At 34.6% G+C, this 21,995-nt stretch overlaps 1 protein-coding gene and 1 long non-coding RNA gene across 4 annotated transcripts in view; one reads left to right on the plus strand and one right to left on the minus strand.

The window, feature by feature from the left end:
* gpc5c (glypican 5c) overlaps positions 1-21,995 on the plus strand; it is a 276,595-nt gene that overhangs the window by 147,873 nt on the left and 106,727 nt on the right. For all 3 annotated transcript variants that reach the window (XM_087241345.1, XM_087241343.1, XM_087241344.1), the window contains one exon: positions 16,458-16,578. In XM_087241345.1, the coding sequence (XP_087097471.1) occupies positions 16,458-16,578 (121 nt within the window). The remainder of the gene's footprint in view (positions 1-16,457; positions 16,579-21,995) is intronic.
* Positions 1-21,995, minus strand: part of LOC147846482 (uncharacterized) — a 455,407-nt gene that overhangs the window by 4,040 nt on the left and 429,372 nt on the right. The window lies entirely within an intron of this gene.

Below are 21,995 nucleotides of genomic sequence, written 5' to 3' on the forward strand. Positions count from 1 at the left end.
AAGTCTCCGGCAGGCGAGAATCTAGCTGGAACTGGCCCGAGTATATTTTGCTATCTGGGTGGCTAGGCGTACTTGTATCAGCAAACTAATAAAGCCCGAAAAAAAAGCCCTGACTTTAGCGAATAAACATTGTTCCACCAGGATCATGTATGTCAGAAACTATAGTTTACTGCTGAACTCATTTTGTCATGGTAAAATAACAGAAATCGAACAATAACACTTCAGTCTCCTGCCGAAGCTCAGACGCGCTGCTTTGAGAAACTGTCAATCACAACTGTCAATCACGATGACACGCCCAGCATTAAATTACTGCTAAAAACAAACAAAAATTCACAAAAATGAGGATCTGCACCTATTTCAGCACAATAATCAGTGCCTTAATCGACCAGAACCATCTTTCGGGACATTTTATTACAAGTGTAATAAATCTTTTTATTTGGGCTCAAGTCTCCTTCATTAACACGGAGGAGGCGGGCTTTATAACTTGTACTGCAGCCAGTCCCCAGGGGGCGATCTAACGGCCGAGACCTTCACTCAAACGCAGGCTTGCGGCACACTTGCTTTGGACCATGCTCTGTGAGAAACCGAAAGAAACCCGAACATGTGATGCAGTACTTTAAATGTCCAGTAGGTGGGGGTTCTAAACCACGAGTGGCTATATGCGACTGCACAACAATGATAATGATTTCAAAAATATATATTTCGGGGTTCCAAATCTTGTTTTATTTTAGACGTCAGTTGCGGGCCAAAGGGAGGAGGAGGGGGGCACAAATGGCCCATGGGCCAGCAGTTTGAAACCCTTGTTGTAGATTAAGTTGAACCATTGGGGATTTATAGTTTGTCATTTGCATAATTTTTTTTTCCTGTTCAACATTTCATGTGAGTTGAAAGCCGTTAAGCACATAACACAATAACATGTGCAGCTTTAACAAAGATTTATTAAATGATTACAATGAGGGAGGCTCAGTGGTTAGCACTGTCGCTTTACTGCAAGAAGGTTGCTGGTTCGAGTCCCAGCTGGGCCAGTTGGCATTTGGAGTTAGCATGTTCTCCCTGTGTTCACCTGGGTTTCCTCCTGGTGCTCCAGTTTCCCCCACATTCCGAAGACATGCGATTATAGGTGTATTGGGTAAAACAAAATTGGCCATGCGTGTGTTAATGCGAGAGTGTATGGGTGTTTCCCAGTACTGGGTAGCAGCTGGAAGGGCATCCGCTGCGTGTAACATATGCCGGAATAGTTGGTGGTTCCTTCCGCTGTGGCAACCCCTTATAAATAAGGAACTAAGCGGAAGAAAAATGAATGAATTAATTAATATTATAATTAAGGCATCCAAGTGTCATTTTACATTAGACTTTTAAATATTTGTCCAACTGTCATTAAGAACTTACCAGACAAAATTATCAGATAAAGAATTTTTGTTCCTTTATTTGTTTGTTTTTCTTCTAATAATCTTGTTAAATGTTAATTTTACTAGTTTATAATTATTTATGCAGATGCACTTCCCTATATGACTGTAACCATTCTGAAAAAAATCTTTACAAATAGAGTTATTCAATCCATAATATATTTCATATTGCTATATATATTGCTGAAAAACTAAATATTACAATGTGATCCCCCCCCCCCCCCCCCCCCCCAATATCGTGCAGCCCTATGCTGGTTGGATGAATGGATGAGTGATGGATAGAAAATGTAAAAACAGCTTGATATAGGTCCAAATATCCAAGTAAATTGAAACTGGAGCAATTCAGTGTCAAATATGAATTAGAATCTCTGTGCAGACAAAAAAAGTAAAGTGATTGGCAATTCTGCATGGGTAGTACTGAATCCTAAGAGCAGATATAATCTGCAGCATTTTGAAAACAAAGCTTACAGGAGCTTACAAGAACAAGCTGAAATTTGAACAAATGAAATGACTCACTATTTTTATTTAAAGTTTACAATGTAAATCTAATTAGAACCACTTGTTTGGCAAACAAAGCTACAGTAGCTCTCTCATATAATACATCAACTAAAAGGCAGAACATATTACTTTACAAATTGCATTGTACACAGCTTAGCTAAATAGTTGCATAAAAGTCAATAACAGTACTGACATTTATTTAAAATCTGAATATATACCAAGACAAGCCTCTATTTGTAGCCTCCAGTGTTTGTGTTCAGTTATTTCACTTTAAAAGCCATGAAAAGAACCTATTCATCAACATAAAAATGGAAATACTAGGAATCTAAACAGAGGAGCCTGAGGAAAAAACATGCTTATTTTAGAAGGAAATATCTGACGGCACTTAGAGGCATTTGCATCTGAACTCTTCATATTTACAATACAAGTAAATAAATACTGTAGATTTAATGAGGCCAAAAGTCTACCAAGAAATAAATTCCTAATAATATGAAGTGCTTGTTTTTGGTTGGATTATATTACATTTTAAAATGCTCCAAATCAGATTGCAGTAACTTATAATTGACTACTTAGTAATTTCAAAGTTGAGTAAATTAATGAATTGTTTGTCACTTATATATATATATATATATATATATATATATATATATATATATATATATATATATATATATATATATATATATATATATATATATATATATATATATATAATATTTATTTATTTATTTTATTTTATTTTATATATGTTCCATACTATTTAGCATTGACCAACTTTTTGCAGTTTGTTCATACAATTCAGGGCTGTCCCTTTTTTTGGTCAGTAAGTCCCGTTTTCATCATGAAATTTGTTATCAGTAACAGATTACAGTCTGGATGTGATCTATCCAGCATTGATGGCTAAATGCAGATAGTTTCAGATGGTTAGACAACAGATAGATTGTGACTAGATAGACTCTTTATTGTGCTCTGAAGACTTGGCTTGGACATCTCACTTGAGCTGAATGAGACTCTCTTTAGCACACATCTTTTGAGAGCAGCTCATCCTTGTCTGTGTGTGATTGCTGTTTTCTGTCAGCTGTGTCTTCATGCATGCAGCCTGCCATTGTGTGTCTGTTCTGAGAGAGACGTATAGAGGACAATAGAGCTATCCTTACAGCAGCGGATTCGGAGAAAGTTAGTGAAGCCGTAGCTTGTAATTTACATGTCTGTGTCATGACTCTCTCTGCCAGTTTATCGCGCTCCAAACCTCTAATTTATCCAGATCAGATTTGCACATTCTAGTGGTTCTCATTCACTCTCTGCCGCCCCATTAATTACAGAGCAGCTCTGCTGTTTGCAATCTAAGATCTCATTTCTGTTTCTCTTCCCTCTCTCCGAAATAGTGTCATGTTGGGACTGTTTTTGTTCTTCTGTTGGCATGCTTTGCTTTAAGACACTTTCATGGTTTTTAATGGTTCTTTGCAGTTGCAGCTTCTGAAAAGAATAGTGTTTTAAATAATCATTTTTCACTTGAGATGGTTGATTACTTCTTTTATGCTACTTGATTGATGCTACATTATACATGGGTATTGTTAGATCACACTCTTCACGCCAGAAAAATTTGATCTAGCCCCGAACGCCAGATCCTGTCAGAAAATGTCTGTTTCGCTGAGTATCCAGCGGAGCCTCCCAATATCAAAACTTGTTAACCAGTATTCATCTGAATTAACAATCTCCTATCAATACAGGAGTTGATTGAGAAAGCCAGAGAGGAGCAGAAGCAGGAGAGGAAGTAGTGACGATAAAGAAAGAATAGAGTTTATTGAATGATCTTAGTTCAATGCTCAGGCTTCGTCTGACCCTTAGGGTGCTTTCACACCTACCTTATTTAGTTCTGTTGAATCGCACTAGAGTTCGTTTTCCCTCTTTGTTCGGTTTGTTTGTACAGATGTAAATGCAGCAATCATACTTGAGTGCGCACCAAAAGCGGAACAAAAAAACGTATCGAGCCCTGCTTGAAGAGGTGGTCTCGGTACGCTTTCAAATGAACCCTGGAGTGGTTCGTTTGTGGTGAGAATATGATCCAAACTAAAACAGACCCAACCAAAAGTACAGCACTTTTTAGACTAATCCAGCTGCTGTAGGCCGATGCGCTGTGGGATATGGGATACGGGATTATGGGATATGGAGGAAAACCATTTGTTGACAACGCTTTACCAACAGAGAGAGAGAGAGAGAGAGAGGGGGGGGGATTGTTGATAATGTCAACAATGGATTGTTGATAATGTTTCCGCAAGATGACCATGTCGCAGTTTAGCTAAATTAATTCACGCCTCCTCCTGAAGTGATGTGCGATACATTAAAGCATTGTTTTCCAGCCGCGGCCATGCTTTATTCTTGAAATGTATTGTTTGTTTAAAGCCGGGATACCATCAGTCAGCGCAGTCATCCCTCCATAGTAAAAAGCGACATTTCTGTCTGCCGGTTTGTTTACTCGCAGAGTTCCCCGCAGTTAAAATCTGACCAATTCATAAGCAGTTTAGGAATTATGTTCAACAACATCTGGCCAATGAGAGATGTAGGTTTTGTTAGATGACTGCATTTTGGTTCTTTTTAACTGGTTCAGACCAAAGCCTGCAGTGTGGTGTGAAAACGACCCAAACATGGCAGAAAATGCAACAATGCAACAATTTGGTCCTTGGTCGGGACCAAATGAAGCGAACTTCAGATGTGAAAGCACCCTTAGACTGCAAAGGATATGGATGTGGTATACGTGACATCATGAATAGGTTTCTGAAGAGTGCAACTGAAGCTATTGGCATGGCCAATCGTCACCATTTTGTTTGTGCGTCATCGCACCAACCGGGGGATACCAACCATTAAATAACACTGGAAAACCATTAAATAAACACTGGAATAGTTTGTGAGCACAATTAAGTGCACACAGCATGCCACCTCCACAACGATTGGGAACCTTTGACTTCCAGTTAATGATCACCATGACTGCCGCAGTATTTAGTCTATGCATTATTATTATTTTTGCCTACTATGGAATACATTGGTGACCAAAAACTGTTCCGATACCCTTTTTTTTTTTTTTTTTGGTTATCCAAAATATCTTCATTTAGGTTTAACAGATAAAAGAAAGAGGGTGAGCAAGTCAAGACAGAAGAATTTCATTCTGGAAGAGAACTTCTCCTTTGAGAGCTTAAAAACTTTGCTTATTACATCAGCTTTCATTTATTTATTTATTTTAGAACTTTAATTTTTAAGAATGCAGATTCATGTGGAAAATAATTCCCAAAATAGCTGTCTTCATTTTTGGATGTCTCACAGTTTGTTTTTCTTACAAGTAACTTATGATCAGAAGCATTTACATGTGCTTTTCATGCTCAACCATCATTATTTTCAAAGCTTTTTGGAGTTGCTTCTGTTTCCATGAGACTTTTGTGTGCTGGGAACCCGACAGCATCCTGTCAGAGATGCTTTTAACGTGTTTATTTTGGTGCAGCGCTATTCAAAGTTTGTTTTTATTTGCATAATTGTGTGCGTATTCTTAAAGTTATGTAAGGCTCTATATATTTCAGCCATTTATACTTCATATATTAGGTTGTGTTTGAAGTTTTTATTCATTGGATTTACTAAACTTTTTGAAGGTAAGTTCATTCATTCATTCATTCATTCATTCATTCATTCATTCATTCATTCATTTTCTTTTCGGCTTAGTCCCATTATTAATCTGTGGTCGCCACAGCAAAATGAACCGCTAACTTATTCAGCACATGCTTTATGCAACATCCACACCCACTCATACACTATGGACAATTAGGCTCACCCAATTCACCTGTACCACCTGTCTTTGTACCGTGGGGGAAACCGGAGCACCTAGAGGAAACCCATGCGAATGCAGGGAGAACATGCAAAGCGCCAACTGACCCAGCCGAGGCTCTAACCAGCAACCTTCTTGCTGTGAGGCGACAGCACTACCTACTGTGCCACTGCGTCACCCCTGCAAACAATTTATATAAGTTGAATCTAAACAAATTAAATCTGTTGTTGTTCAATTTTATTTGTTTGTTTATATTCAGCCCGTATAAATTGTTTGCTACCACTTACCTTCAAAAATGTAGTAAATTCATTGAATCATTTTTTTTTCAGTGTAGTGTTGTGATTTAATTCCAGTTGTTAAGTTTGGATTCATTTTCAGACATTCATTCATTTTTTTTTTGTGTGTGTTTATGTAGTTTTTGTCTTTTAGGGATGATAGTAAAATTAAATGTATTTCTGTTTGGTTGTACATTTCTTCACTGTATATAACATTTAATTTAGCATTGAAAACTTATGGTTCTATAGAGGAAAAGATTGCAGACAAATCTCCCGGAATTAAGGCTGCTGAAGAACTAGCGGGCATTTATTAACACTAAAACCTCTTCATCCTTATCTTTCTGTGAGGGAGTAGATTACAGTAATGCAAAATGATCCTGCTATAAAAGGTGTCCAGACTTGAGCAAATGCAAGTTGTTGAATCTTCATAGAGAGAAAGACTGTGTGTGTTCAGTAAGGAGGATTCATGGTTCTTGCTCTCTCCTCTGGGTTACGCCCAGGGATTATAGGCTTTCGTAGTAGTACACCATCATTAAGAGAGAGAGAGAGGGGAAGAGAGTCAGTCTCTTTCAGTCATCATAATAGAGCAGTAAAGATATGTCTTTGTATGTCATTGCTACAATGTTTGACTAGATAAGAATTTTAATGTGTAAATCCAGAACCAAACGAAACCTGCTATAGGGATAATTAAGGTGTCAGTGCTTTTTGGATAAGGGATTCATAAACAAACAAAAAGTCCAAGCAGCTTGAAAAAGTTAAGCCATTTTCTTTAAACACTAGCCATGTTGACAGGCTTTTTAACTTTTTTTGTGTTGGAAAAATAGGTACATTTTTAGAGTCTATATGTAATAAAATTGTTATTAAATTTAATTTAATTAAATTTAATTTAATTTAATTTAATTTAATTTAATTTAATTTAATTTAATTTAATTTAATTTAATTTAATTTAATTTAATTTAATTTAATTTAATTTTATTTTATTTTATTTTATTTAAAAACTTTTTTAAATAATTAAAAAAAAATTTTTTTTCAAATGTAAAGACTGAAATCTGACCAGTCAAAAACAAATTTATCATGTATTTTGCTGAGCTGCTAATTTTAAAGATTGTTGAAAGTATGAAAATTATCATATGCGTTTGTTTTTATTGCAAAGCAGGTTTTTTTTTTTTTTTTTTTTTTTTTACAAAAAAGACCAATAGAGATTCCAAAGGCAGAAGTGCTGATCAATGTCAGGGCCTGGCTGAGATTTGTGTGAATTTGGGGGGGGGGGGTTTCTGATGCGGTCACATATTGATGAGACTCTTTGTTGGTCAGTTTGGGTCAGTACTTGGGTTTTCGTCACATGGTCAAAACTAGAGAAGAGACAAGAGACAAAACTAGATTTGGAATTTTTGCTCTGTCTCTTTCTTCTTTGACTCTTTCTTGTTTGTAGAGGTAAAACATGGTTATGATTTTAGATTCATCTTCATACTTTTCTACCAGCTCAATTTTATATTGACTTTATTATATATATTGACCCAGGTTTCATTCACTTACATTTTTTAAAGATATTAAAACAGCTTGTTATGCTGCTTGATGTTGCGAACTGATGTTTCCTTATTATATTGTTCCACTTTTTATGTACAGTCATGAACACACTTGTTTGTAGAGCAAGTAGTTTAACCATTTTCTGCCATTTATTATTCCTGGTCATTTCTCTCACGAGAAACTGAATCGGAAATTTTAAAACAATCACAATAATGAGCGAACTTCTGCATTGCGAAATAAAGTCAATTATTAATTCATGTAAATATTAAATAGGTTTTCGATTGCAACATGTATGCCGCATTGATTTATTGAAACACTTTGAAAACTTGTGACTGTTTTTGCTGTATTATCAAAAACATTTTTAGAAGCTATATTCAAGCGTTGGTTCTCAATCAGTTTTGTAAATGCCTACTCTGCAGGAACAGGACGTCAACATGATGTCATATTGACGTTGTACCCCAACATACCCCAATGTCATTGGGACATTGGATTTTGTTTGCAAATGATATCAGGCTGATGCCAAAGTCCAATGTCCAAGCTAAAATCAAGCAAATATCAATGTCTAATCATGTTACACCTAAATATTGTTTGGACGTTACCACTATGACATCTATCAGATGTTGGATTTTGGTCACTTTCCAGCACAACCTAAAATCAAATAAATTTCAACCCAATTTGATGTCGTTATTTGCCGTCAAAATAACGTGCTTAGACGCTAAACATTGAATTTTGGTCACCTGAATTTGGGTCTCCTGACGTCATGACCTAAATCTAACCTAATATTACCGTCTTATGATGGGTAAACAGTAGGGATGTAACGGTATTGTAAATACCGTCATACCGCAATATAAATTTTTTTCGATATTACCGAAGTCGCATGACTCGGTAAAACTATAGGTCTTCTGAGAAAATTTGCTTAGGCGAATGAAGCGAACGGGAGGTAGCGAAAACAACAATACCCATCAGCCCATGCTTGACCATCATCCCTTGCGGTCTGTTGTCGCTACAGATCCAGTAATGCGGAAATGGAGTGTGCTGCTAGAAGCGGGGATGAAAAGAGCTGGAAAACTCTAAGGCCCCGTTTACACTAATGCGTTTTAGTTTGAAAACGCATAAGTTTTGCTACGGTTACGCCAACCGTCCACACTACGCCGGAGTTCTCGAGCGCCGAAAACGGAGCGTTTCGAAATGTGTGGATAATGTCTCAGTGTGGATAATGGAAAACGGAGACATCTGAAAACGGAGGCGGGGCTGCAGACGTTCGCCTCTCTGATTGGGGCTTTTCCTGAATATTAAGTAGCCTAACACGCACAGTTCAGTCCTGCATCCTCTCCTTGTAAGTTCAGACTTCGCAAGTTTGATCAAGGCTGCAGTCTCTTCTTCTCAGTTTGATATGGAAAACAGACTATACCGAGGACACGGGTAAATCTTCAAAGGGAACAGTGTACTTTATAACTTCATTCACATCACCCTGGCTTCGTTGTTTCACTTTATCAACAATAAAATGTAAACATGATTTAAGGAACTGCCTATTTTCATTTTAATATTAGCAACTTAGACAGCAGACATGTTGAGGCGTCGTGCTGCATATATGAGCGTCATCTTCACTGTGTGGATATTTATAACAAAACGGAGCCGATAACAACTGCCTCCTTTCAATTTCAGTGAAAATACGAAACACAGCCTCTCTTTTGCTGAGTATCAGTTTTAATAATCGATAATGGCCATTTTAAAAGTATAACATACAATAAGTTTATACATTATAGGAAATAAAGGCAAGCGATCAGTCAATATACAGAATGTACGTGGTTACATTAATCATTAACTTATCTTTGCGCTCAGCCAAAACACGTTACCTGAGAACAAGTTTTAGATTCCAATGCCCAAAGTCAGGGATTATGTCGTTAGATAAAGACAACAAGATAAATGAAATATCCCGTTTAATAAATATAGTGAGATTAGATCCAGCGGGAGATGCTTGATGAGAAGTCCGACTAGCAGAGCTCTCATCTGTGTAGATGGGCTGAGTGTGATTAAATGTTGAATGTGATGAGTTTTCAACAATACTAAATTGAAACTTTATTGTTTTTACATGGTTTAATAATTTTTTGTTATTAAAATTGAAGTTCCTGTTTCAAAGCTTACAGATAGATGGCTAATTTGTATGTCATTGACACTTTTGGCACTTTTTTGGAGTATTTTCATAAGTTTTGTTTTTTCCTGTAAATGATTCAATAAATACCGTACCGTGACATTCATACCGAGGTATTACCGTACCGTGAAATTCTGATACCGTTACATCCCTAGTAAACAGTGGTATCAAATTATTAATTTTAAAATAAAACCATCGTTTTTTTTTTTCTAATCGTGCATTCACACCAAAAGTGGGGATAGCATCAATTTAAATGGTTTGTTGCAATCGGATTCCTCAAACGGTTTGAGTTGCCTTAACTTATTGGGTTTTACAATACTTAGTTGGTTTGAGTTCTTTACATTTATTGTGTTTTACTATGCTCAAATTGCTTTGTTTACTCAAATGGGTTAAGTTCACAATACCCATTAGGATTAGTTTTCGAAATTAAATGGTTTGTTGCAATCGGTTTCCTCAAATGGTTCCCCAAACTTTTTGGGTTTTACATTGTTAAATGAATTTGATCAACAACTTTTTCACTCTTAAAATAAACTGAAAGCGACATACAGTAATTCTGCAGTAAATACCGCACTCATATCGCAAATGTACTTATGGGGTCAAGTTACTAAAATAAACATGACTGTTACAGAATTCACGTTTGCAACATTGGTGTAGTGTCATCTCAATTGTAAGTCACTTTGGACAAAAGCATCTGCTAAATGTAAATGTAAATAAGATTTTTCTCCGGTATCTCAGTCAAGTTCCAGGCAAGATTGAAGACCCACATATAAATATTTGACAAAAAAATAAAATAAATAAATAAATCTTATTTTCAGAATCTTTCACTGTATCAACTGTGAACTGAATAATGTTGCAATATATTTTTTTACTCAGCCATTGGTCAATGCTATGGTTCACACCACTCTATGGAAGTGTTTGTGGCTTGAAGTAAGGATGATTCATGGCCAACCTCTGTTGTTCCTTTGGGCGATGCAATTTAATGTTAGTTCGTGTGGAGATGGGCCATAACATGGGCTAATTTCATGCATTAGGAATCATTTTAATCATATTTATCACTCTAATCCAATTTTAAAAAGTGCGCCCACACAAAAATCACTTAACGTTCACGCACACACACAAACCCATATGCATAAATCTTCTGTTTGTGTGTTCTCATCACATCTTAAAATTGGGAGATGAATAATGTATTTTTAGTGTGTGGGTTGAAAAGTCACGCTTTCAGAAATAACATTGGAAGTCTTTTGTAACAGCATGATAATGAGAGAGAGAGAGAGAGAGAGAGAGAGAGGGAGAGAGAGAGAGATAGGTATACTGCATTTATAATTACTTTGTGTGTTTTTGTGTGTAAGTTTTTTAGGATTTTACACTTTCAACAGAAATAACTAAGCAGATAATTAATATTTTTTCAATCATCTTTTCTCTCCATCTTATTTTAATACTGCTTTTATTTTACTGTATTATTCATCCTTTCACCCTGTGACTTGGCCATTGCAGTAACAGTGTTCTTTAATGGACTCTTCATAGAGCAACTGTCCCGATTGGTGTAGGGAAGAGGCAAGGACTCCAGAATGCAAGAAGTGAGATTAAGTTATCTTAGAAAAACAAAACAAAACTATTCAAACAAACAGAAATGACCATATAGGGGAAAACATCAACAAACTGGACTGTCAATGCAGGACTGGACACAAGTATTACTGTAAACACTAAATGGAAGACAATGAACTTGCACAGGACAGCAGACAAGAGGGAGCTATAAGGAGAAATAATTAACAAACAGACAGGTAAACTGAATAAACTAATAATGGGATAACAAGTAGGCTGGGACTTGACAATAGACAAGAGAGTACATGACACAAAGTGACAACACAAGCCATGCGCTCATGTGAAACAGTACTAGAACATGCAGCCAATGAGAGAACTCATTAACCACGTGCTAACATCAAATAAAACAATACATCATGCGGCCACAATGTAAACATGAAGCCACATGCTTGTGAACACTTGTGAATCACAAAATACGTAAACTGTTAATTAACAGATACTGTTTACAGCCTACCAGCAGTCAGTGTATGTCTGCTCTCAGCACTTTAGTTTATCCTTCAGTCTGGTCTTCAAAAACAAATATCCAGTTGACAATGCACTAGGTTCAAAACTGATGTGAGTCATAAACTTCCATCTGTTAATAAACATTTTTTGTATTTTGTGATTCATGGGTGGTTTCAGTTAATTAACGGTTATGAATCAGAATGAGCTTTATATAAAGACTTTTTGTGGTTTGCAGGAGCTCAGGGTACATGCATACTTATCAAGAGGACAGAAGCACATTTAAATAAGTGGAAAATTAAGTAAACAATAAAATAAATAAATTGATATACAGGCGGCACGGTGGCTCAGTGATTACCACTCACAGCTTGAATGCCGCTGGTTCGAGTCCCGACTGGGCCAGTTGGCATTTCTGTGTGGAGTTTGCTTGTTCTCCCTGTTGATGTGGGATATCTACGGGTGCTCCGGCTTCCCCCACAGTTCAAAGACATGCGTTATTAGTGAATTAGATGAACAAAAAAAAAGATGTAGTATGGATGTTTAAAGGGTAACAATTTATTTTGATGGTTCATTTGAGTATTAGTAGACCGTCTGCTTAGTATCTGTTGATACTGCTGCCAAACAGACATTTAACTGACTATAAGAAACTTTGCAAGTACATGTCAACTTACAATAAATTTAACTCCGACCTAACAGTCTATGGTCTAATGAGAGTTAGTTGGCATGTAGATGCAAAATAACTTTAATTCAACAAATGGACCATCAAAATAAAGTGTGACTCAAAAAACTGTATTTGTTGTTCCACAGTGCCAAAAAAATAATGCTACTGTATATTGATTTGCACATGCTCAGTAGCCGCAGAAACCCTTCTAACACAACCTACCCACAGCAGAATTTCTTCCCACTTGGAGCTCTCCCAACCTCCTTGTGGCGTAAGTCCCTCCCACTTGGAGGTCTCTGAACTCCAGCAATATATATAGTTGACGGATTTTGCTTGAGTCAAAATGTACTTTAGTATAAAACCCTGGGAATAACAAAACCATCAGTAACCATGAAGAACAGTACACCTCAATGTCAGCGCAAATCCCAACAACATACCTCACTGTAAACCTCATTTGCTCTTATTTCAGACTTTCTCCTTTCTTTATTTCATAGTGTTTTAGTTTGAGTATTATATATATGCAACATATGGAATATGCAAAGTCACAAAGCACAAACCACTCTAAAGGAAGATATTCTGTATATCATTAAGCACTATTTCTGAACACCCTCAAATCCCTGGAGTGCTGAGTTTTCTTTTACAGTATTAGAATATCCTGATTTTAAATATTTCCCACCCAAGGCTGCAAGGCTTGGTTGAGTTGCAGAATTAACATGCTTTTGCCCTGTTTCAAACTTTATTTCGAGATATAATTCTTGGAATTAAAAAACCATTAACTACAGTTTGACTTTTGCCTTAATAAACTCCTAATTTGCTGCTCATTATTAGTTATTAAGGTAGTAGTTGGGTTTAGGTATAAGGTAGGATTAGGAATGCAGAATAAGATCATGCAGAATTTATACTTCATTAGTACTGATAAATAGCCAATATTTAAATAATAGGCAGGTAATAGCCACTAGTTACTAGTGAGAATTGGTAAATAATTTTTTATCCACAGATCTACTTTAATAAATAGATACACATTATATATAACAGTATGCACCTTGTGTGAATTTGACAGTAATACAAACAAACGCAAGCAAGCAAGCAAGCAAGCAAACAAAGATAAACAAATAATAATAAAAAAACAGTACAATGTATCACATGGCACATAAAGACCTTTTTATGGAGTGTCATAAGCTGTCAAGGCACCGCCTTCTTTTGGAAAGGGGTGGAGAGCAGCTTCTCATTTGCATTTAAAGAAAGACCAATGGTTTATTTATTATTATTTTGCTACCACTTAAACTGAAAGATTGTTTACAATACCATACATGAAATGTGAGGTATTTTGTGCTGGAATTTCACTGACACATTCTGGGGACACCTGAAAGTTATATAGAGTTCTATTAGCATGCAAAGAGGGCATCTTGGACCCCTTTAAGGACAACATACCTCAAGATAAAATTTACACACACCCATAGTACCTCAAAAAACAACTGCAGTGCCCCAGTTTTAGTCTGAATTTCTATTTCTTCCTTTTTTGTCTTTCTTTCAAGCTTTCTCTTTTATCTGTCTCTCTTTTATCCTACACTGCTGTTAAAAATGGTCTAACATCTAAAGATCTAACAGCAGCATACTGTTTTTCATGTAAACAGTCAAAACAGTGCATTCTGGGCAATCATTTGCCCTTTATTTTTCAACATTGATCTGCCGCTTTTACGTAATACAATTTTTCTTCCAAGTTAAAACAGTTAACAGTTCAAACTCCTTCTGGACTGCTATAAAAACACCCAAATGTAAAACAATTCAACATTTGAAATGTTTTTAATATTGGAAACTGTTTTGAATCATTTAAAATACAAAATGTTACACTTTATACTGTAATTCAAGGTACTTTCCATTTCTTTGCGTTTTGTGTTTGTGCTTCATACTTTGTGTATAATTTCAAAAATACATATAGGATTTGATTTGTATCTGTCATGATCACCAGCGACCGAATCCTTGCAGATCACTGGAGAACTACACATCTTTCACTCAACTGGACTACAAATACCATCATGCACCTCACACACACCAGTTCCTGATTCCCCCTTATTACACACAGACACACACACAGCTGGTAACTCATATTTATATTCACCTCTGACACACACGCAGACACACACACACTTTGCTGAGTGTTCTTTTTTGTAACACTACGAAGCATTTCCTTGTGTAGTAGAGGGCAAAATGTGGCTTCAAATACTGAAATAGTCGAAGCAAATGTGTTGAAGCTTCGAAATGTTTCAAAATCAGTCTCTACAGCGACAAAAACTGGCTTATATGTATTGCTCTAGAATAGCCCCAGTAAAGAAACAGTTAAGGAAATTGAGGAATTACACATGTTGTACAGTAGCATTGAATTTTCTAGTGATTTAGTGGAGTGGTGAAAATTCCAGATTAGCATGCAGGGATATTAGGTTTGAATCCAAGGTGATGCAGCTATAGATGTTAGTTTTAAATGATCTGTTCTTGTAAAGTGTTTTTAACACAAATTTGCCAGATCTCAAAACGCTTCTGAAATGACTGATGATTTGAATTGCTTTAGTTACATGATCCTGGTGTTTCAAAACACTCATGGCCTGGGTGTTTAGAATCAACTTAGTTAGTTTCACGTCAGCCATCCCCAGCCTTGTTTTGTCTTTCACAAGTCAGTGCAAAATATTTTACTTGTTATTTTGCAAGATAGTTGTATTCAGACAAAGTTACTTTAAGTATTCTTTAGTCTTTGACTGAGATTAAAGTGTAATTTAAAGACTTCACTAGGTTATGTTAACTATATGAAAGTTGGAAGTCAAGTTATTTTATAACTGGTTTTATTGTGTAGACATTTAAAAAATAGACTGTAGATATTTCTTAAGCAGGCTAATAATACTGACCTTATTTATTTATTTTTTTCAAAAAACTGTTTTTATTCAATATAAACAGTAAGAAATAAGACTTATTGTGACTCCAGAAGAATTATTTTTGTTTCATAGAAAATACTGTAAAGATTTCTTAGGTTTGTTTAAGTTCACTTGGAAAATATTAATTTAAATTAACGGGAGGGCAAAAAAAAAAAAAAAAAAATGACATCAACTGTGTCTGTTAAAGTTTACAGCTGCAAAATGTGCCTTGATGTACTTGAATGTTAGAAATGTGTTATCCTACTACAATACATAGTTACTTGTCAAATAAACAAACATGGAAGATTATTGTGAGTTTAATTTATTAAATTAGCTTGTTTATGAAGATTTCAGAGTGATGCAGTGAAGTTGTTTGTAGTGTGCTCACTAAAAGTACAAATAGCTTCTAAAAAATCAGAAAAATACTGCATTAATTAATTAATTAATTCACTTTTACAGGCTGTAAATGAATTACAGTGTAAATACTCTATTATAACAGTAACTTACTGGTGTCTTTGACAAAACAAAAAATTACATAATTTATTTTACAGTGTATCTTAGGTAGCTATCTCACCTTAATATTGAATTATTAAATCGGGCCTGTTGTCTTTCTCTTTTCTCTCTGTACTATTCACTTTTCCCAAGTTGTTTCATTCAACGCTCCACATTTTCATTCTGAACTGATGGAGTTTCCTTCTCGTTTCTGGCTTTCTTATTTTACATTTTTACAATTAGAAAATATTCAGTGCTAATAAGAGATCTTCCACCCCTGTTCCTGTAGTGTGTAAGCAGTCCAGACACATTTCTCTATAGCCTCTTACAAGACTCTAATTAGCCTCATTTCTAACCCTCACTTACAGCCGTTCTCCTCTTTTATTATTCCACAGCAGTATTTTCTCACTCACTGCCTCATCAATACTCTCACATACATTCAAACAAAATCTCCCACAGCTCTCACACACACACCAGCAATTAGACTTTATAATGTATCATTTCTGTCAGGGGATCCAGAAGTCCAGAATATTGATCTCTTAGGCTGTCAGGACAGAATGCCGTCCATGTCATGCTGAAGCCAAACAATGGATTGAAGATTTAAGCTTCCAAAGGACCTTAGCTAAGCCGAAATAACAGCTGACCTGCTTTTAATGTTTTTCTTTTCTCTCTCTCTCTTTTTCTCTCAGTTATACTGCAAGAGTGGTGGGCAATGGAGTTCTTGCGCAGAAACAGAATCCAGAAGTAAGAGTCAGAGGTTTCGACCCAGTGCTTATGGATGTCAAAAACAGACTCGAGCTCTTCAACATGGTAAGGAATATCATGGTTCAAATGTGGTATTACACACATCCGTCTCATCTTAAAATGCATACCTTAGCTCTAAGGGTCGAACATCAAAAAATAAGGTCAAGAATCTTGGTGTGATTCTGTAGTCAGATACTAAGCTCAGTAGTCCTGCCAAAGCAGTAACTAAATTAGCATATTATCATCTTAAAAAAAAACATTGCAAGAAATAGATGCTTTGTTTCCAGTGAGCAGGCTTTAGAGGGTTACTTTTAAAATGTGTACAGTTACAGTTACAAATTACTTGATTAAAAAGGTATTCAGTAACTTAATCCGAGCACCAAAATATAAAAGTACTAACTCTTCATACCTTTGGATTCCTTAAAGTCTCATCTGTCACATCTTAAAAAAAGTGTACCTTGGCTTTCGGGGTCAAATGGCAAAAAATAAGGTCAAGACCATTGTGATTCTGGAGTCAGATCTTGGGTTCAGGAGTCCTGTCAAAGCAGTAAGTAAATCAGCATATTATTGTTATAAAAGCAATTGCAAGAATTAGATGCTTTGTTTCCAGTGAGCAGGCTTAGGATTTTTTATTTTTTTTAAATGTATTCTGATTCAGTTACAAATTACTTCATTAAAAAAAAAAGTATTCAGTTGTTTAATCCGATCGCCAAAAAATAGAAGTCCTCTGATTACCATCTAACCAGAGCACCCGGAGGAAACCCATGCAAACACAGGGAGAACATGCGATCTCCACATAAAAATGGCAACTGACTCAGCCGGGACTCAAACCAGTGGCCTTCTTAGTGTGAGCACTACCGACTGTGCCACCCATGTGTATATATATATATATATATATATATATATATATATATATATATATATATATATATATATATATATAAAATTTTTCCCTAAATGATGTTTAACAGAGCAAGAAAATTTTCACAGTACGTCTGATATTTTTTTTTTCTTCTTAGTGTGAGCACTACCGACTGTGCCACCCATGTGTGTATATATAAATAAATAAATAAATAAATAAATATATATATATATATATATATATATATATATATATATATATATATATATAAAATATATATATATAAAAAATATATATATAAAAAAAATATATATATGTATATATATATATATATATATATATATATATATATATATATATATATATATATATATATATATATATATATATACATTTTTTCCCTAAATGATGTTAAACAGAGCAAGAAAATTTTCACAGTATGTCTGATATTTTTTTTCTTGTTTTATTTCGGCCAGAATAAAAGCAGTTATTAATTTTTTGAAAGCCATTTTAAGGTCAAAATATTTTTTTAAATAAAATTGTTTTTTCGATAGTCTACAGTACAAACCATAGTTATACAATAACTTTCCTGTATACCCTAACATGCCTAGTTAACCTAATTTACCTAGTTAAACCTTCAAATGTCACTTGATTCTTCATTTTATTTTTAACCGGCACTCCTGGGGCCTCATGTATCAACACTGCGTACGCCCAAAAACTTTGTGTACGCTAGGTTTCACACTCACATTTGGATTTACTAACGATAAAATTAACGTAAGAATTGGCGTTGGTCCGCACCAACTTTATGTCTGGCGTACATGCATTTCTTGTTTGTGTTTGTTTTATTTCCATTGGCAACTCCTGCCGGCAGTTGTTAAATTGCTACACTACAAGGTATCGCACCAACACATGTGGAGAACATTGCTATTCATTTATAATTGATAAAATGGGTTAAATGACATATATATGTATATATATATATATATATATATTTTTTTTTTTTACCAATTATGTGATTTAGAACATATAAAAGCATTTGCAAATGTATACAATCCTTAGTCTATGGCAATAGAAGTGTCTCGCACTCGGCCAGTTGTAGAGCGAGTGATTGGGCAGCTGAAATGCCGGTGGCGCTGCCTTGATAAGAGCGGAGGGGTGCTGCTATACCGCCCTAACAAAGTGTTCCTCTAATACATCTGTGTCTCCCACAGACATGGATATTACTCCAGACAGTAAAAAGTCACCCCCAATTGAGGCAACTCTCCTCAAAAGGTGTTAATTCAGCATCCTCTGTTCCCCCGCCTGTTCGGTCCACACTTTGACAGTGCATCGCTGTTCTCCTCCTAACCTGCACCTTTACATCAGACCATTTCTTTTTTAATTCACTCACAGTGCGATGTTCAGATGTTCATCTGCATTAATTGTGTCAACTAAACTCTCCCACTCTATTTTTTTTTCTTTTGTTATTAAGTCCAGAGGACAAACTTGCAAATAACACAAAATAACTTTTTCTCCGGTCTACCTCCGATATGAGCACCTCCAATTCACATTCTGTGAAGTTTCTCTTCTTGCTTGCTTTTGCCATTACTTTTTCGTTTGGTTTTGCCAAAGTAAAGTCATTACCATATTCATACGGGGGAGGAGGCAGAAGGGGTTTCACGTTAATTCGGATGTACAAAGAGAATGTGTGGGATTCCGTGTGCAAAGTGTTTCATACATCTGATTTTAATACTGTGCGTAAACAATGTTTAGTATGAATTCAATCCAAGTCTTGGTACATGAAGCCCCTGGTTCTCTATATATTTTGATGCAATTTTATTTTTGCCCAGCACTATTGATTCCTAAATTAATCAACGTTTTTGAAGAATTCCTTAAAATCAGCATCCACAACTTTTTAATGGTTTCTCAAAATGTTTGTTTTTTAGATTCATACAAACTTTTTTAGGATTATCCCATCAGTTAGTGTTGTAGTTCCAATGTAAGAAAATCTAAAGAAATTTACTGATGTCTCTGAAACCTCCTCCTGTTGTTTGTTGTGTTGTTTTGTTCTCATCTGATAGACTGTTGTGTTAACAGCGTGGCACAGAAAACAAGGGCAGATGGTTCTTTCATTTGTGAATAAACAGCTCATCAAAGTGATCCTGATGTTCTGCAAAATGAACTAAGAGATGAAACATCTACCTAACAAACAGCACCCAGAGCAGACTGTGAGTTTTAAGATGGAGAGATGGAGTTTTTAGGTCTCACATGTAGAAGTAAGGCTGACTTTGATGGGAAGTAAAGGATTAAAGACTGGCAGAGGCTGCAGACTGAATATCCAGCAGAGTCATCTGACTGCCTTGTGAACCCGTGGTATCAGTAAATAAGCATGAGAATATCACACACACACACACACACACACACACACACACACACACACACACACACACACACACACACACACACACACACACACACACACACAGTATACTGTATACAAAACTGCTTCAACACAAACCATGCATGCTTTGTGAACATTTTTACTTTCATGTGGAATTCAATGAAAACAATGTAGTTTCTAAAAAGAAAAATAATAGTTGTTTAACTTTTAGATAATCATACTTCATTATTTCATGCTTGAACATTATATTTCTAGTTTGCATTAAATTAAAACTTTGATTTTATTATTTATATTAATAAAAGTAGTTTTTAGTTTTGTTTCAATCAAATAAAACAATATTATTATTTACATTATTTACAAATATATATCAAAATATATTTACATAACAAATTAATAATTTATTATACTCAAGTTATTAAAATATAGTATAATAATAATAATAATAATAATAATAATAATAATAATAATAATAATAATAATAACAACAACAACAATAATAATAATAATGGTTGTTGTTGATAATAACAATTATTATTGTTATTGTGATTAATTCTATTAAATAATAAAAAATACTAATTGCTAATAAAAAGAATAATAATTATTATATAATTTTTAACAACAACAACAACAACAACAACAACAATAATAATAATAACAATAATAATCATAATAATAATAATAATAATAATAATAATAATAATAATAATAATAATAATAATAATAATAATATAATAATAATAATAATAATAATTATTATTATTATTATTATTATTATAAATGATGATGATGATGATGATGATAATTAATGATGTTGTTGATGATGATGATGATAATAAAAGGAATACTTTTTATTGTTACTGAATAAATAATAAAAAAATATTTAATAAAAACAATAATAATATTGTTGATGATGATGTTGATAATAATATGTTGTTATTGTTGATAATGATGATGAGGCTGATAATTATAATAATAATAATGATGATGCGGATGATGATAATAATAATAATTTATTATACACAGCATTTTTGTCAGTTTTTTAAAACTCAAAGAATTATAAGTAAGAAAATAAGTAAGAAAAAAGAAGTATAAGTAATAATAATAATAATAATAATAATTATAATAATAATAATTATTATAATAATAATAAATACATAGCAGGAAAGTTTTTTTTTTGTAAAATGCAGCTGCATGCATAATAAGGAGATAAAGTCCATTTAACTTCTCTGGGTTGGACTGTTTTGTTCCATTATGGCTGATATTTGTAATAGCTGATAGCCATCAGAGCACTGCTATCCGGCTTGCTTTTAACCGAACAGAGAATAGAAATCATTTATGGAAAATTACTGATAACGGAAGATCATAAAAATGACTGCGTGTCCCTCGTTCTCACATTCACCTTTGTTTCACCCTGATAAAGTTCCGAATTTCCTTTTTCCCAGATGGTAAGAGAATTTCTCAACAGAAATATTTGATTTCCTTTTGCGATTATGCATGCTAAAAACCACCGGAGGAATCTGCTGTTACTGAGGAGGAGAGTGGAAATATTGATCCGGTGGACTTTGGAGGTCTGAATATGTGGTTCATGAAAAATGAAAAGGAGAGAATGACAGAGAGGGAGAACAGAGCAGAGCATCCCTCTCTCCTTCCCTCTTTCTTTCTTTCTTTCTTTTCTAACTTTCTTTCTTTTTCAATAATTGGTTGGAAGCATCCACACAAATGTGTTAGTCAGCGTAGCAGAATGAGGAGCTTCAGTCTAGATTCAGATCAGATGGAGTGATCTCCTCTACAGCCTGCAGTTTGAGATCATTCCTCTCTTTGCTCATTGTTTGAAACTTTAAATTTTATTGCCCAAATGCAGGAAATTACTGTCTGGAGAATGTAGTTTCAGTTACAGCAACTGAACATACTTCAGACCATTTCAGTTACAGTAGACTTCAGGTTTATGCGAGCAAGTGCTTCTGAAATCCTGCAGATTTGGCTTTGAGAAGTATAAAAGGACAGCGAATTATGATATTTACAAACATTTTCTTATTCTTTAACTTTCATAAAAAGTTTGGGGTTGATAAAAAATATTTATATTATAATTATAAGTTTACTAAAAGTATACAGTAAAAACAGTAATAGTTTGACATATTATTAACATTTTGAATATGTTTTTTAACATATTTTCATACGTAATTTTACTTAGTGATAGAAAAGCTGATTTTTCCAGTCTTCTGTGTCATGTGATCCCTGAAT

This window comes from Danio rerio, chromosome 2 (genome assembly GCF_052040795.2).
Source record: "Danio rerio strain M-AB ecotype USA chromosome 2, GRCz13ab, whole genome shotgun sequence".
Taxonomy (NCBI): domain Eukaryota; kingdom Metazoa; phylum Chordata; class Actinopteri; order Cypriniformes; family Danionidae; genus Danio; species Danio rerio.